Source organism: Cavia porcellus, unplaced genomic scaffold (genome assembly GCF_034190915.1).
Source record: "Cavia porcellus strain 051 isolate PalLab524CR breed Dunkin Hartley unplaced genomic scaffold, mCavPor4.1 scaffold_16, whole genome shotgun sequence".
Classification (NCBI taxonomy): domain Eukaryota; kingdom Metazoa; phylum Chordata; class Mammalia; order Rodentia; family Caviidae; genus Cavia; species Cavia porcellus.
The window spans coordinates 14,902,264-14,919,749 of NW_026947499.1; the positions used below are offsets into that span (position 1 = coordinate 14,902,264).

Below are 17,486 nucleotides of genomic sequence, written 5' to 3' on the forward strand. Positions count from 1 at the left end.
AAAAATTCAAGTAAGGCATGCCTCAAAGAGCCAAGCAGACACAGTAGTAATTCTGAACAACTGCATGAACAACTCTGTTCTCCAGGTAACAAATGAACTCAGTATGAACTTGCTTACAGAAGAAGAAAAAGGATACTATGAGATATTCCTCCTTCCTAATTCTTCAAAATAAGGTCAATCTGCTCTGAGATTATAATTAAAAAATTATCATTCTAAAGTTTCTTCTGGTTTCAAGGCTGGTGGCCCTTCCTTTTCTTTTGTTACAAATGCAATTGTACAATGGTACATAATAACATAAAAATCTCAGCTTTAAGGTGCTCAAAAAATAAGAACATCTAGCAGTGAGAGCCATAGCTCATGGACTTTCTACCTGTCAGTAACTTTAATCAGAAGCATAATGTAGGAATAGTAAGGGGAGAACCATAAAGCTAGGCCTTATTTAGATTTATGTCAGAGGTACATTCAAAAAACAAATTTAGAGAAAGTAATATTTTTTTAGGTGAAAATTGACTTAAAATATATTCTCATCATTTATTTCATAACTATTTTATAGAAGAAAATTTCTAAATTTCTCCTCTTTTTACTGCTCACTTTGGGATCTCTCTGCAGCTTGTTAGCACCTCCACCAGAATATTATAAAGAAAGAATAAAACCAAAATCGATCAGCCGATCAATATAGTGTTACTACCAACTATGAGAAGTGAGGTGCAGTGTCAACAATGACTTGTTTATTCATTATATTAGGCCTTCATTGTCATTTTTAGTACTTCTTTTATGTTATTTATGCCATTTTAGTTCTTTTCATTTGAGCTGGGATCCATTAAAAACAATAGAATTCATAATATATTTTGAAAAATTAAATACTTCCTTATGATGCTTCAATGTCCTGACTTAAACATCCTATTGAAAATAGCCTTCAAATTAATATAATGGGTAGTAAAATTGTAGTATGTGAAAATACACATTAAAATAGACATACCAGTAACTATAGTGTCCAAAATGGGACATGGAATGATGCAACATCAAACTACTTTTCCCTTCCATTAATTTATTCTTCCTCTCAAAATCATGAGATACAAATATCACTGAATTCTGATAAACTTCCACAGATCCCAACATGTCTTCTAAAGCATGACCTTTGGAGACAGTATACCACAAAAACAACTTTTTTTTGTGACCAAAGCAACAACCCATCAGCTACTCTGTTTTTAAATTAATATAGGAGCACAGGCCTTTAGCAAATCCAAATTCCATCACAGATGGATCCTGGCAGTTCCCTGGATGGACATCATGAATGAAGCCTGTGGGATTCAGAGGGCTCCTGAGGACTTTGCCTATATCCTGGAATGGCCTGGTATGGAAGCAGCTTTTATCAGCCACAGAGAGGAAGACTGTGATGGCTGATACACACACAGAGTAACCCTGGGTGGTTTCACAGATGCCTGTGTGAGATTATTTTGGCATGGCTGTAGTAATATCTTACAGGGAGGGAGAAGAGTCATGAATATATGATGGGAAAATGAGGGTGTGGCAAGTGGCAAAAGATGGGAACCTGTCCCAGAGGGGGGAAATCCACTTGGAAGAATGTCTGCTTCCATGCAAAACCTGCTGATAGTGCTAAGGCTCAGTGGCTCTTCACCATCTCTCTTCCAGCTTCAGCGTGAGCAGTTTGGATAAAGGCACAAGTCTCATAAGAGTCTGTGGTAAGTAGTAACGGTTCTCTCAAATGCCATATTTCTTCTTTTGTCAGATACCATGGCATGGAGGTAATTATTATTTAATAATCCCATGATGCTTTATTTGGACTCCAAAGCACATTTTTAGGTGCTTAACAATCATTAGCAAATACATAGTGGACATTTTAAGATCTCCATTACACACTACAGCCTTCCTTTCAAATGAAAAATTGCCCATCAAACAGATTACATGAAATTTCTATATAAAGGAACTTAAGAGTGGGATTATTTATAAGCAGTCTAAATTAAATTGCTTGCTTTTAGAAAGCAGCAGGAATAAGCAATATGTAGGTGCTTTAACTTCGATTTTCCTTATATTTGGATTTTTAAAGACTGCAACCCAGTGCACATTTCAAAGGTAATCAGAGCCTTGAAAACACTTGACAAATAAAAGTAGAAATCAAGTTTGAAAAATAGGACAAGAAAAAATGATCATTTCTGGGTCGGCCTTGGATGATGTCATCATAGGCTCTAAATGTAATAGCCAAGCAGAGTATACTAACTCTTTGTGCTCATGTGACCTCTAACATCAATTTGGCAAAACAACTAATATTTCAAGAATTTTTTTGGCTGGGAAGTGAGACCAAGGAGGAAAAGAATAAAGAGAGTTTAGAATAGCAAGGATGAAATGTGTGTGTGTGTGTGAGAGAGAGTGTGTGTGTGTGTGTGTGTGTGCACGCGCATGCGTGCGCGCACGCTCACGCGTGGGGGGGGATAAGGGGAGGAGGCATGAAAACTAACTCTTCCAGCACACACCCCTTTTGCTACTACAAGGGCATCCAGCAATCACATTTGCAATAGTAAAAATGCTGAAGAATCCTACAGTCTCTTTTCTTCCACAATCATCCCTACCCTCTCCTACAAAACCTTTCTTGCTTTATTGATGCCAGGAAATTCTTCAGGGGTTAAATGGGGAAGTGCAGCCCCTACCATTGTTGCAATAAATAAATGAATGAACCAGAACGAACTAGCAATCCATCCCTGGGAAGCAAGGATCTGGCTTTTCTAAATTACAGATAGCAGTCAGCAACCATATATTCTTAAAAATTACCTTTTATCTTTTGATGTGTGTGCGTATTATAGACACACATGCATCTATACAAAAAAAAAAGCATAGTGCTCTGCACAATATACATCACTACCTTTAACAATATTCTTAGCATTAATGATTTCAATGAAAAGACTGATAGCTTTAAAAAATTGCATAGGCTAGCCACTCATCTCAAAGGCCTTATATTTTGCATATACAGTATATACAAATACACAGACACAATCACAATCACACACAATCACACACACACACACACACACACAAAAGGTGTTTTTTCCCCATGCCATAGACAATGCTAAAATATCTGAGATCAGGTTGCTATGCCAACAGATTCTTTTTTTTTTTTAAATGAATAAAATTATTAGGAGGGAGAAAACATTCTTGACTCCTTTCTTTTCCATCCATGGAGCCGTGAGAGGCTCAGGGAGGGCGAGAGGCTGCCAGACTGGGAGGAGGGGAAGGAAAGGAAGGTGGGTAGAGGGGTGTTTGCTTACCAAAGATGCTGATTTGATCGTGGCAAAGCGCTCTCGGTTCCGGTAGTGGAGGGCCTGGCTCTGAACTGACTGGGTAGGCCGCGGCTCAGGCCTGGGATCGCCGTGGCCCGCCTCATCCCTTATGAATACATGATCCTGCAGAAATGGATAAAAACAAGGAGAAAGTCCAGCTGTGCTCTTTCCTCGCCGGCTGCCTCTCTCTCACCCCTCTTTCTGCACAAGCACTGCTGTTTGAAATGCATAGTTTAGCTCTCTGCTAGTCCCCGCAGCTCCCACGGTACAAAATGAATAAGCAACACATTGCAGCCTTCAGTTAGGAATGTCAGCTGATCGCTAGTGGGATGCCTTCTGAATCCCTGGCAGGCTTTTTCTTTACCTCCAGAATTACATATATGCAAAAGAAAAAAAGAATAGAAAAAACAATGCAATGTACAGACTCCTTAGAACAGTTTGCTTAAAACGCTGTAACCAAATAATTCCTTTAAAAATGTCATGTCCATGTCTAGCAAGGAGGATGCTGGTGGCTTTTAACATAAAAGCGAGCCTCCGCCTCATTCCCTTGAAGGATCTGCGTTCTCAGTTTAATTTTATTTGAGATCTGGTCGGTAGGATCATCGTTCTGCCTAGAGTCAGTGGAAGCTTGTGCTGAACTGCCTCTCTATCTTGTGCTGGGAAGATTCGGCAGTCACTGAGGGATCCTGCTTTCCAGTCATGATCGTACACAGTTCTAGCACCTTCTCTCTACAGCTTCTGAAAGGATTTTTTTTTTTTTTTTTAGATTTAAAGAGACAGGCATACAATTTCAACCAACGGTACTTTCACAATTTCTCCCTCAACTCAGCATTGGTATGTCACCAGAGTAGGGAAAGCTGGAATTTAATGCCCTTGATTGATTTAATCAAGCCTATGCTTTTTGATAGGGAAAGATGATTAATTTTATTCTAACGCCCAGTGAAAAATAACATTCCCTGTTAGAATAATAATGGATGTTTCTTAAATGCATCTGAAATGACTTTTAAAGGGGAAAATGCTTTTAAAAGGAAGACTCTTCTCTCTATAAAAGATGAAGTGATCAGTCAGAAAGCAGCATTAGCCCTTCAGAAAAACAAGACCCTCTAGTAATTTTCAGTTTTAAAATATGTACAACCATGGGGGATTTTTAGATGGCACATGTTCAGGATGGGGAAGGAGAAATTAATTCCTTATTCTCCCAGAAGAAATCATTTGAGAGAAGTCAGTTTTGCATTTTGCCCATGACTAGTTGAATTTTTTAAAAAAATAATTATCCTTTCCATCAACAGAAAGCAAAAACTAAAGAGGTTTACAAAATATAGAATTTTATTATCTGAAATTTTGAAAAGTTAATATACGATTCCTTGAGGAAAATTAAATTTTATATCTAGATTTTTATGTAAAAGCCACAACCTAAGATTAAATTTATCTTTAAACTGATTTTCTTTTATACACTTAAAATGGTTTGATATGTTGAGAAGGTATTTATTATTACACCTATGTTTAGACTTCTCCCCATTTCTGTGTTATTATAGTTCAAGTAATGAAGAAATCTTTAATAAATTTGTCGTTGTAGGTATAGATACCAAATTTAAGGGAAGTTCTACAGGTATTATTGTCCAATAAGATAGTCACAAGCCACATGAAATAAATATATATTTAAAAATAAACAACATTTATTTGTTTTTGTGGTACTGGGTATCTGAAAATTAAACCCAGAGCTGTCACAAATCTACAACACCTGTGTTTTTTACAGACAGGCTCTTACTAAGTCATTAAATTGCCTGGGCTGGCCTCAAACTTGAGATTCTCCTGCCTCAGTCTCTCTGGTGCTGAGATTACATAGATGAGCCACCACACCTGGCTCAAATGTAGTATTTTATCTTTTAATATTTATTTACTTACTTATTTATTTTGAGGTAGGGTCTCTCTTTGTAATCCAGGCTGGCCTTAAACTCACAGTGATACTCCTGCCTCAGCTTCCCGAGTGCTGGGATTATAGGTGTATGCCACCTTGCCTGACATTGAACGTAATATTTTAATTGAAAAGAGATAAAATGTAAAATTCAGTTCCTAAGTCATACCAGCTATATTTCAAGCCCTGTGTGGCTATAATTAATAGTTATCAGAATGGATAGCACAGATAGAGAATGTTTCCATCATTGCAGAAGGCTTTTTTAGACCATACTTTTGGTTAAAAATGTTATTTATTTATTTTGGTACTGGAGATTGAACTCATGACCATGCAGTTGCTTATTCCCTGGTCCTAAAAATGTTATCTTTTCTCCTTCTTTTTTTTCCCTTGGTGTCAAGGATTGAACTTGTGACCTTGAGCATGATAGGCAGGAGCCTGTGCCACTGAGCTAAATCCCCAAAAATGTTATCTCTTAACCTATGGGTTTGAAACAAGAAAATGATTGAAGGATCAGTTAAGATTATTCTGTATGACTCGGGGTGGTGGTAAATGGCTGTAATCCCAACACTTGGGAGACTGAGGCACTGTGAGTTTGAGGCCAGGGTAGGTGACATAGTGAGTTCTAGGCCAGGGTGAACTACATAGCAAGACCTTGTCTCAAAAAACAAAAACAGATTATTCTGCATTATTTCCAGGAAACCTGACTTATTTAATGTGAAAAAGCAGCTGGTATGTGACTAGGATTAACACAGTAGGCGTAAGGTTCTTTTCTGTTTTTGGAGTCAGTGTCTTACTATGTAGTTCAGGTGGGTTTGAGCTTACTGTATGTCCAAGGCTGGCCTCAAACTCCAGGTAATCATCCTGCCTTGACTTCCCAAGTGTTGGAGTTAGAAGTGTATGCCACACTCCAGGCTAGGTGTAAGGCACTAAAGAGGATCTACTACATTTTACCACTGTATATTGATTAACATATCATATTTATGTCTAAAATTGAATTTACTTAATCCTAGAGAAGCACGCAGCTTTTAAATGACCAACTAAAGATATACAGAGGTAGAGGCCTTTGGTTTTATAAGCAGCTTTAATAGTTTTGGTGAGTATTCATTGGCTAGCTTATTAAGTATACCACTGAGACATAGACCTCAAATATGCAGCAGTTGCTAAGTTTCAAATTATAGTAAACTGATTTACAAAGATAACCAGGGACAGCAGATCAAAACAGAACTTAATGTGCACAATTATATGTATATATAGTTGTATCAGTTTGTTTTATCTCTAATAAAAGTTAGTATTTTTTTTTTTTTGGTCTTTTTCATTTTTATCGGTACCAGGGATCGAACTCATGACTGCCTGCTTGCAAGGCAGGTGCTTATGCTGCTGAGCTAAATCCTCAGCCCCAAAAGTTAGTATTTTGATTTTAGGATCCTGCCTATCACATCACAAGTCATCCTACATTTTTTTGAATTTATTAAATGTGCCAGGCGTGGTGGCACATGCCTGTAATCTCAGCACCTGGGAGGCAGAGACAGGCAGATTGTTGCAAGTTCAAGATCAGCCGAGGCTACAAAGTGAGCCCACGGCCAGCCTGAACCGCATAGCAAGACCCTGTCTCAGAAAAAAAAAAAAAAAAGTTCATTAAATGTAAAGAAATCTAAATAAATTAGAAGAGTTAAAACTCAAAAATCATATTAATTTTAGCTGACATGTACATAATAACCCAGTAAAATATTTTAAGAAATAATGCTATTTTAGAAGTTACGCTGAAGGACACACACAAAATTTTAATCTATTTTAAATATAATTTTGCTTTCCTTAAATTGTTTGTCCTTTTGTAAACTAATTCTTAGTTTTTCAAGGATAGTTTTATAACAAAGATTACCATCACTAAAAGTCTTAAAATATTATACAAAGAGCAATAAAATGGGGTAACATTTTGGCTTAATAGTAGATAATTCATTTCAAGTGTGGTTGGAAATGATTTTTTTTTTGGGGGGGTCATGCTGGGTATCGAACTCAGGGCCTCGTACATGCTAAGGATGTGCTTTATCACTGAGCTACATCCTCCATCTCAGGAAACGAATTTTTAAATACTCAATTCCACTACATAAAAACGTGTTCCAAACTCTGAAGACAACTTAATGGAGCAATTTAAAGGTGAGGGGAATGTGACTTAAGAAGTAAGCCCAAACAAATTAAAGCATCAGTTTTACTGGGTACGTTGTTGCTGTTAGCGATATTGCTTCTTTAAGTAGCAGTCCCTCTGAAAATGACTCCTACCCCTGGCTCCAAAACTTCGGAAATGCACACATTTCAAGATTAATAATGGAAAGTGTCTATTTGCTATTTGATATGGTTAGGCAATAGATGCAGACTATTTGCCAATGATGATGACAGGGAAGACCTTTTCTTTGAAGAATGATTTTAGAAGATGAAGAACAAATATCATGTTCTACTTTACCAAGACCAAATATGTGGCTAGGATGTAATTTATCTTTGAATCATTATCATCCAGAAACAAACAAAATAGTTCCTTGAAATTCCAATAGGATTAGGAATCAGTTTTAAGTAAATCTATGTTAGCTCGATACATTTATGACATTCTTTCATTATAAAAGATAAACTTCCGCAGATTAAAAAAGCTGTCATAATGTTTGCTCAAAATATTTAATGGAAAGAATTAAACTTTTATGCATGGTAGTGAAATATACGAAGTAGGAGGTACAAATGTTACTATCATACCCTGGACAAGAGGGTTTACTTTTATTTAGAAGTTGCTCTGGGCATCGGGCATACTTCAGAGAAGAAGATTCAGGGTGCGGTCACCTGCCTGTGGTTCACAGGAAGTTGAACTTGAGCTTGGAAGTCACTTCTCTGCATGCCCATGTGTCTGGGGTCTCCCTTTATCACAGTGCTCATCATACTTACTTGTCTGTGTCTGTGTGAGACTGAAGGCTTTCTGAAGGCAGAGAAAATGTGGTATGAAAAACCCTCAGTCCCCTCCCTAGCACCTGGCATAGTGCTTGATACTTAGTAGGCATTCAGTAAATGTTTGCTGAATAAATAAGCTCAAGAATGTAGGCCTGGGAGGCTGTGAGAAAATGACATTTTCTCTTGGATTATTTAACAGAATTCAAATTTGTCTTTCATAAAAACCTGCCACTCTCTGTACTCTTAAAGAAGTTGTAAAATAGTGACAATACACTTAAAAGCACACCTTGCTGCGGTGGGAGTGGGTGTGTCTAAGACCGGCTTTCACATGATAGCAGGAAGCCTTTCTATAGCCTCTTACACTTTTGCATTGTGGAGAAGGAATCAGCAATGGTCTCTGTTTTGTTCATGTCAAAATTATTAACTGATGATTATTAAATAATAAATTATTAAGTGTTGAAGCAGGGGTAGTTACCAAAAACCTGGGGCTGGAGGATGGGGAGGAGAAGATGGAAAAGGGAATTTTAACCTGGAAGGGTTAAAAGCAGGCTGAGGCTGAAAGCATCCCTGTATCTTCATAGGTTAATGAACTTTTTTTTTTTTTTAATTGGTACCAGGGATCGAACCCACAACTGCCTGCACAACTGCCTGCTTGCAAGGCAGGCGCTTATGCTGCTGAGCTACATCCCCAGCTCCTTGTTAATGAACTTTTACTTTGCTTTTACTGTGAGTTCTAGAGTCAAAGTACCTGCACCTCTATTCAGTTAAAACACAGAAGTGGCCAATGAAACCAGTGGAAATTAAATCAGAACTTCCTAGCTCCTCAAGGACATTTCTTTTTTTTCCCCACGAAAATGATAAAAGTTATTTTTTCTTTCCAAAGAAAAGGAGGAAAAAATTGAAAAGAACTAATACTAACAGGAAGAACCTGTTAGTAATGAATAAAGAGCTTTAAGAGTTATAATAGAAAGATTTACAAAAACATTTTCTCAAAAACCAATTTTTTTCTCTAAGTGATGCCTAAAAAGGAGCACATTATGATTTGACTTTTGGTACACTGCATACCTAAAATAACACTGATTGAAGAACAGTGCTTTTAATATATGAAAATCTTAGGCTCTATACTGAGGTACTACAAGTAGCAGCAAACAAAGGTAATTCACTCTAGACTTTTTTTCTTTTTTGGTCTTTTTCGTTTTTATCGGTACCAGGGATCAAACTCACGACTGCCTGCTTGCAAGGCAGGCGCTTATGCCGCTGAGCTAAATCGCCAGCTCCATTCACTCTAGACTTTAATAAAACACAAGCATATTTCCCCCACTGTATTGTAAGGGATTAACACCCTTATGCAGCTAAATATATACTCTACTACTAAACTATACTTCCAGTCTCTGAAGTCTAACTTTTAATTGACAAATTAGAAAAACATACTTCTGAGAAGGACAATGATCTTGTACTAGTTATACACACAATGACTTTTGAATTTTATTTATTTATTTATTCATTTTGGTGGTACTCAGGAGTGAACCTGGGGTCTTCATACTCAGCTATAGCTTCAGGTCTCTTTTTTATTTTTACTGTTTTTTGGTTTTTTTGAGACAGAGTCTTGCTATGTAACTCACTAGGTAGCCCAGGCTGGCCTCAAAATTGCCAAGTAGTGGTATTACAGGTATATGCCATGACACTTGGCTTTATTTTTTATTTTGAGACATTTCTCTTAACTCACTAAGTTGCCCATGCTGGGCTCAACCTTTGGATTCTTTTGCCTCAGCCTCCTGGAGGGCTGGGATTAGAAGGGTGTGTCACCACAGCCTGCTTGTACAATGGTTTTAAGAAGTAGGATGGAGGAAGCAAGCCAGATGACCACAAAGAAACTACACTGGATTAAAAATCTTCCATGGACATGAGCAAAATATATTATACACATTCAATGTCCCTTGGTGTGAAAGTGGGTGGTTGTCAGGGCAAAGGGGATGATGCTGGTTGGTGGTAAAAATGATCAAAGTATGTTGTGTGTATGTATGAATCTAATCTGCATAACCAAATGAAAAAAGCAAATGAAAAGCATTTTTTCCCTGGAGTCACTTGTGAATAATCAAGTCTTGAGAAATAGTCATGTCCACTAAGAGTCCATGTTTATGTTTTGATGTCCTTCAAGGACCTCATGTGCTCACAGGCAAGATTTTTGGAAGACTTTGATTTTGGGGTCTTACAGCTGGCTTGCTATTCCTAGGTGGGGCCTGGTCAGAGGCACGGCCTGGAAGGGTGCGTCTCTTTCATGGTTCCTCTCTCTCTTCTCTTTTCCTGGCCACCAGGAGGTGAGTGTGAGATTTCCACCGAAGCCTTTCCACCAGGTCAGGTGCACCTTGGAATCCTCAGCTATGGACTGAACAGTGAACCTAAATAACCTCTCCTCAGATTGTGAGTGCTGACATTGTGTCCCATGACAAAAAAGTGACTCAGCCTACCTGTAGTTTAGTAACAGGGGCTAACTCTGTGACAGACATGGTGCTGTGTGGCAGCACAGGGTATTTAGGGGCTGCACTGTTGATAGGAAGAGAAAGAGTTTAGAGTGGTTTTGTCAGAGTACACTTTTAGAGGTATCAGAGCATTCTTGCTGAAAATGATTAGGAGACTTTAGGGGCCCAGGAAAGGCCAGGAAAGAGAGAAGAACTGAAAAGAGGTAACCTGAAGTTACTTATGATGCCAAAGGAATATTTTCAGTGTTTCACTTTACATTTTAGGGGCTTTGTCTGTGACGGAAGGCGCAAGTCACATGCTCCCGAGTTACATGTGGCCCTTAGAAGCGACGAGTGTACTTCTTGAACCAAATGGTAATGTGTTTCAGATCTATGATTTGACTCATTTAGGTTATGTATTGATTATAACAATTAAAGGGACAAAAATTCATTCATTCTTTCCCGTTGTTTCTTGTTTTGGGAATTGGACACAGGGCCTCTGCACTGAGCTACATCCTCAGCTCTTTTTATTATTTGTTTTGAGACAGAATCTTGCTAGGTCACTGAGTTACCTAGACAGTGCTTGAATTTGTGATCCTCCTGCCTCAGCCTCTAAGGGTGCTAGGATTACAGGTGTGCACTATCACTCCTGATTTATACTTATTCTTATATCTTGTTATTTATCAATGTTCTTATTGTCTTGGGTATTATTTATGGAAAAAATAATCAATTAACTTGGTCAAGCTATAAAGACAATACTTATTTAACCCTTTTAATCCATTATGCCCCATGAACTGGATTAGCATGATGTTTAGTATTTGATAATTAATTTTGTTGTTACTGTTGTTGAGACAGGGTCTCACTACGTAGTTCAGGCTGGCCTTGAACTTGCAGCAGCCCTCCTGTTTCTGCCTCCCAAGTACTGGGAGTACACGCATGCAACACCACATTTGACTCATGATAATTAATTTTTTCATTCACTCATTTGTTCTGTAGTTATTGACCAACTGTCTGCACTGTGACAGACAATGTTCTGGGGATACAGTGCTGAAAAAGGCAAGTACAATTTTTACCTGACAGAATTTACATTCTTTTTTTTTTTTTTTTTTTTGTCTTTTTCTTTTTTATCGGTACCAGGGATTGAACTCATGACTGCCTGCTTGCAAGGTAGGCACTTATGCCGTTGAGCTAAATCCCCAGCCCAGAATTTACATTCTAATGAAATAGCAGATAAAAATATTAACAATATGAAAATGTTAGTGCCAAGAATTTAAAAAGTAGGATAATGAGATAATGGCTAGGACTGTGTTTATTGCATGATAATATAATGGTACATTGGCTATTCTAAAATTCTGGGACATGAAACTAACATAAAAAAATAAAAAATATAGTTTATGACAGGAGTGGTAGTACACATTTGTAATACCAGCACTCAGGCGGCTGAGGCAGGAGGATGGCCACAAGTTTGAGTTGAGGTACACAGTGAGCTCAAGGCTAGCCTATACTATGTATCAAGTTTCTGTCTCAAAGAAAAAAATTCATGGACATGAACCCATGCAAAACTGGTATTTTGTAAAACCATATTGCTCAATGTTTTTCCAAAATAATTTTTGTGATCACAGATCACGACAGCCTCAGAAAAGCACTGCTCAGATCCCCTGTTAAGGAAGGAATTTCTGCTCTAGCTGCTAGTAGTCATCTGGGCTGTCTGCTCCTTTGGGATCACCATTCAGCTGCCTAGAGCATACCTGCCCAAGTTCATGTCCTTCCTGGTTACCTGCATGCAATGACAAAGAAGGCTGAGGCCTCTAGCCATGGCCATGTCTGTCCAGGTGGACAGCTCTGAGGGGCCACTGGAGCTCTGTGCTCCCTGTGGGCTGGCTGAGGCTTCTGGCGGGCCTGCCTCTGAGTCTACCCTGTGCACTGCCGCTGTGCCTCCTGCTTCCTCCCTAGGGAACACCCTGATGAAAGAGAAATCCAGCAGAGCCACCTTGTTGTCTCAGCTTTGCTTTCTGAAGAAGCCAACCTGTGACACAAATGTTTTTTAGAACCTGTGTGTGACAAGGTGCAATCACCCTCCTCCTGTGTGGAGAAGCTACTATTGGAGCAGTGACTTCTAGAAAATTCTAATCTCCTTTTCAGGGGAAATCTGAAGTGGATCCCAAACAGTGAATATGAGAGAGAAAAGCAGAGTTCTGTAGGAGGTATGGGTAACGAACAGAAGCACTGGATTTCAGACTTCGAAGGAAGCTTTGAAATCATACAGAACAAATCTTAATTGGTCAAATGGAGAAATGGGGGAGAGGTTTGTGACCTTTCAAAGTAAAATACAATTGATAGTGGCAGATGGAACTAAAAACTAGTTTCCTTACCCTATAGTCTAACATGTAAAATCTTCTATTTAGAGTTTAAGATTCTACTTCAGTTATGCTCTAAGTTTCAGGAAGTTAAGTAAACCTATGCATATAAACTTTCTGAGCAACTCTGAATTTCTGTTGTTTTTAAAGAGAACATATTTTTAAGCCTTGGTACAGGGACTTAATGGATGTCATGAAGGGAAAGCACGCTTACTGTTAAGTTTTCATGTATTTTATAGTCTTTTTCTAGTCTAGTTATGTTTCAATGTTAGCTTATTCTGTATTTTATTTGTAAAAATATGTTTTGATTCTCTTCTACATTTCTTCTCTATATTTCATAATAAAGTAGAAATTCCTTCTATAACTTAAATTCATCCTGACATTGTTTTGTGGATCAAATATAACCATCTACTGTCTCAGAATGTAAATTATATCTATTCTTCTTAAGGGATTATATCAGGGAGAGAAAACTATTGGAAGACCCATTTATCATAAAGTAACTTTGCAATGGCATGCCAAAATGAGGATGAAAATCTCCAGGGAGTTCTAGACCAGGGTCTTCTTTCTTGCTGATTATATCAGTAGTATCTTTTTTCTACTTCTGAATACTCATCCGAGAGTAAAAAGATCCACTCCAGTTGTTTTGCTTTTGCTCCCGATACCTGTGGTGTTCCAGAGGTGTCAGAAAGGAGAACCAGACCTCTTGGCACCCATAATAACTTTCTCTATGAACAGGACACAGCGAAACCTGTTCTCTTCAAATACATGACCACTTGCTCATGTTTAATGGACACCAGCTGGCAGTGCTAGATTTAGCAGAGGTCTATTTTTTTGTTTTATTATTTTTATTAGTCCATGTTTGCAGTAGGTGATGGTTACATTTATTGTGGGGAGTCTGTATCCCTAAGTGATGCATCTTGATTGTTTTGTTGCCTTTGTTTCCCTCCTGACCCACTTCTTCAGATTCCTAACCCCTTCTCATTTGAAAAAGCTCTATTTTGATTTCTTTTTGATTCCATTTAAAAAAAATTCCTGTTTCCTGATATTTTTTCTCCTTCTTCTCTTCCTTTTCATCTTCTTTTCTTTATTTGTGGCATTAGGAATTGGACCCAGGTCCTTGTGTGTGCAAGGCAAGAGCTCTATCACTGATCCATATCCCAAGCAAAAATCTTGTTTCTCTTCCTTCCCTTCCCTTAGATTTCTGCATCTCTCTGATACTGATTCTTTCCTCCAACTTCCATAGCAGCCTAATAGTGTGGGCCCCACTACTTCTCCTTTTGGACCAGGCATGTAATTTCTTGGATCCCAGCCTCTCTGCTTTCCTCCCCTTCCTTGAGTAAGAGACACAGCTTTTGTCTCGGGGACTCTGTACCTATAGCTTTATGATCTACTCTGGTCTTTCAAGTTCACTAGCTTCTACCTGTCTTTGACATTTTAGTTTAAATGTATTTTATCAGGTAGGGTTTCCACTGTTTCTATCTAGACTAGGTTTAATTAACCCAGAGCAAATTTCATTAGAATACTATAGAAATTTTTGTGTGGTTATTTGTTTACTCTCTCCCACAAAGGATGAGTTCCATGAAGATGCCATGCCTGTTCTATTTTTTTGCATTGACAGGTTCTACCATTGTTTCTGGTGGAGTAAATGATTGCATTCATCAGTCCTAGAAAATAAACACATATACCTTCACTACTGACAACTAAGCAACCATGGATTGTTCTGTTGCCCTTTCTTCTTTCCCAGTCAGTTTCTTTTCTTTCCTCGCAAAAAGCACAACAGAAGTATAAGTCAAAGTAACTCCTCCAACGGTGTTTCACAGGATTGGAATGAGATCACTGTCACTCATTATAGTAAGTATATACATTCCTCACTTTTCCCAGGAAGAAAACACTATAAAGGATTCTTTCTTGTAAGTCCACCTTATGTACTATTTACTAAAGTCTCTTTTGGAGAGTTCATATGAAGAGTTATTGATTGACAATCCCATGAAATACTCAATTTATAGAAATTGTCTTGAAAGACATTTTACATCTTTAAAAAGTTTTTCATAAAGAATTTCAGCTTAAGATAGGCTTATATGAAATTAAGAATTCATAAGGAATTGCAACTTATGATAGGCTTATATGAAATTAAGATGTTTAATAAAAAAAATAGAATCAATCATCCCAGAGTATTGGGCTGGGATATAGCTCAGTGGTATAGCATTTGCCTACCATATGCAGGGTCCTGGATTTGATACCTGGCACCATAAAAATAAGTAAATCAGAAAGCCAGAATATTTAAAATAGTGGAGAGCTTGTGTTAACAGAAATATAAACAAAGCCAGGATGGTGGTCCATGTCTGCAATCCCAGCAGCTGGGAGGCTGAGGCAGGAGAATTTCTGCATGTTCAAAGCCAGCCTATGCTACTAGTGAGTTCCAGGCCAGCCTGAACTACATAGTCAGACTGTACAGTGTCTTAGACAAAGCGGGGGGGAATAGAATTATAAGCAATAAATATAAGAAACAGCAGAGAAGAGTAAAAACTGTCTCTAAAACAAATACAGTCTTACTATGGTACTCTCCTACTTTGAAACTTGTCATATTTGGTACTGGACACATTTTGGTGCAAAAAATTTATCCTGGGACATATAGTTTGTTTTACACAATATGCAAGCTAGAACTTCTTGGTATCAGTAGTTCCAGCTAAAACAATTTGTTTAGTATTTATCATTTTTGATACTCGTTACACAACTCGGATCCAATTAATGATGAATTCTGAGTTCCGCGATAGTGCGTTGGGACTGTGGATTAAGATGTGTACTCCTGAAGGAGCTCACTTCGAAGAGGACACAACTGACAGGTCACACTTGGGAATCACAGTGTCTGCAGGACGAAGGATCTAGGTTTAGAGAAAGACTGAATGGATTCTGACGTGATGATGTAGAGATTTATTTATCTCTGTTTACTGAAGATGGTGGACATGAGACCAATAAGAGAGGAAGGAAGCTGAAAAAATAGGCCCACGTGTAGCCTGCACAGTGCTTTGTTATTGTGCTGCTATAAGAAATCTGTCAAGTGCTAGGGTTAGTCCCACATTTCAGTTGACAAGGGAACGAGTTGGCCTGGAAGCCAAGTGGTATGAGCGGCTTTTGCTGACTCTGAGATTAATAAGTGGAGAACTATAAAGACTACTGTGGAGCCTACCTTCTTGTGCACAACAGAGGAGCTGGAATTTACTGTGCCTTCATCATCGTCATGCATCATGACGAGTTCAGAGCTGCTCTCGTCCATGACCTCCTGCATGCTATTCACACTGCTGCTCTGGCTGCCAGTGCTCACGGACATGCTCGGGATGGAGTGGTTGCTGCCCAGGCTGTCCACTTCCCTGGTCAGGGTCGGTCCATGTTCACTGTCCTGTAAGAATAGAGCATCAGAGTTAAAAACAAAACAACAACAACAAAAAAATCCAGTGACTGGAGATAAAGTGCCAATCCATTGACTAAGCTATTAAGTACACTCAGTTCTGCAGTGCCAAGTTGCTTTTCTGCCAATCTGCAAAGATAAACTTTTTATGGAGTAGCTCCACTACTCCCAAACCATTTTCAGACATCTCAAATTCACTTCACTGCCATCCCCCGGGGCCATTCTGGACATGGGTAATAAGGTTCCAAATGCTGCTAACCCCAGGTTTTCCCGTCATACACAACTAGCATAGTCAGACTGCTACTTGGGAAGCAGCATCAGCCAGGTTTGTCAGAGATCTTTGCATACATCAAAGTGCCAAGAAGACTGCTGGCCACTGAACAGGTGACCTCTAGGATATCTGCAAATAGAGCAGAGGTCACTTGAAACTGAACTAGAGAGGAAAGAGTTTTCAGAGCTGTGATAAGCCATATGCTCTTCTGCAAGCCATTATTGTGTAACTTCATATTTAAGCTGGGATATTAATTCTACTGCCCTAGACAGGTAATTAAATTCTGCCTCCCTTAAGCAATTTCATCATGCTTACCTCTGTAATCTTATTAAATATATCTGTTAAATAATGCTGGTATTCATCATAGTGGTCCAAAGACTACTGTTTGAAAAGTGGTAAAATAATCTGAACATATAATTTACTCCTCAGAGTGAAATATCTTTTGATACAAGATTATATAATGTAATTAAATCAACTTAGCTACAAATACAACCTGCTTTCAAAGAACCATATTGTATGTATATACTGGCTGTATACATATATAAATACATACATACTATACACACACACACACACACACACACACACTCTTCAATGAAGAGCTACTTACCCACGGCAATATAAAGATAATACAAAATGATAGATGATAGCTAATACATTGCATTTTTAATAGATTTATTGTCCCAATTAAGGGAGGTCAGTTTTATATACACAAGCAGGAGATTTTAAAGTTCAGTTTGGTGTTTTGAGTTTCATTTTTATAATTATTGGTAAAATAATTTTGTTTTATTTCATTTTAAAAAGCTAGAACACATCCATCCTTCACTCCTTCCTTTTTTAAAATTTAGTTTTAGAGA

General features: G+C 38.2%; 1 protein-coding gene across 3 annotated transcripts in view; it reads right to left on the reverse strand.

Annotated features, from left to right (window-relative positions):
• Taok3 (TAO kinase 3) overlaps positions 1-17,486 on the reverse strand; it is a 171,112-nt gene that overhangs the window by 31,618 nt on the left and 122,008 nt on the right. For 2 of the 3 annotated variants that reach the window (XM_013141872.3, XM_013141873.3), the window contains exons 13-14: positions 16,140-16,349; positions 3,282-3,416 (exon numbers count right to left, since the gene is read on the reverse strand). In XM_013141872.3, the coding sequence (XP_012997326.1) occupies positions 3,282-3,416; positions 16,140-16,349 (345 nt within the window). Of the gene's footprint in view, positions 1-3,281; positions 3,417-3,657; positions 4,024-16,139; positions 16,350-17,486 lie in introns of those variants that run through there. The other variant, XM_063225741.1, reaches the window with a different exon arrangement.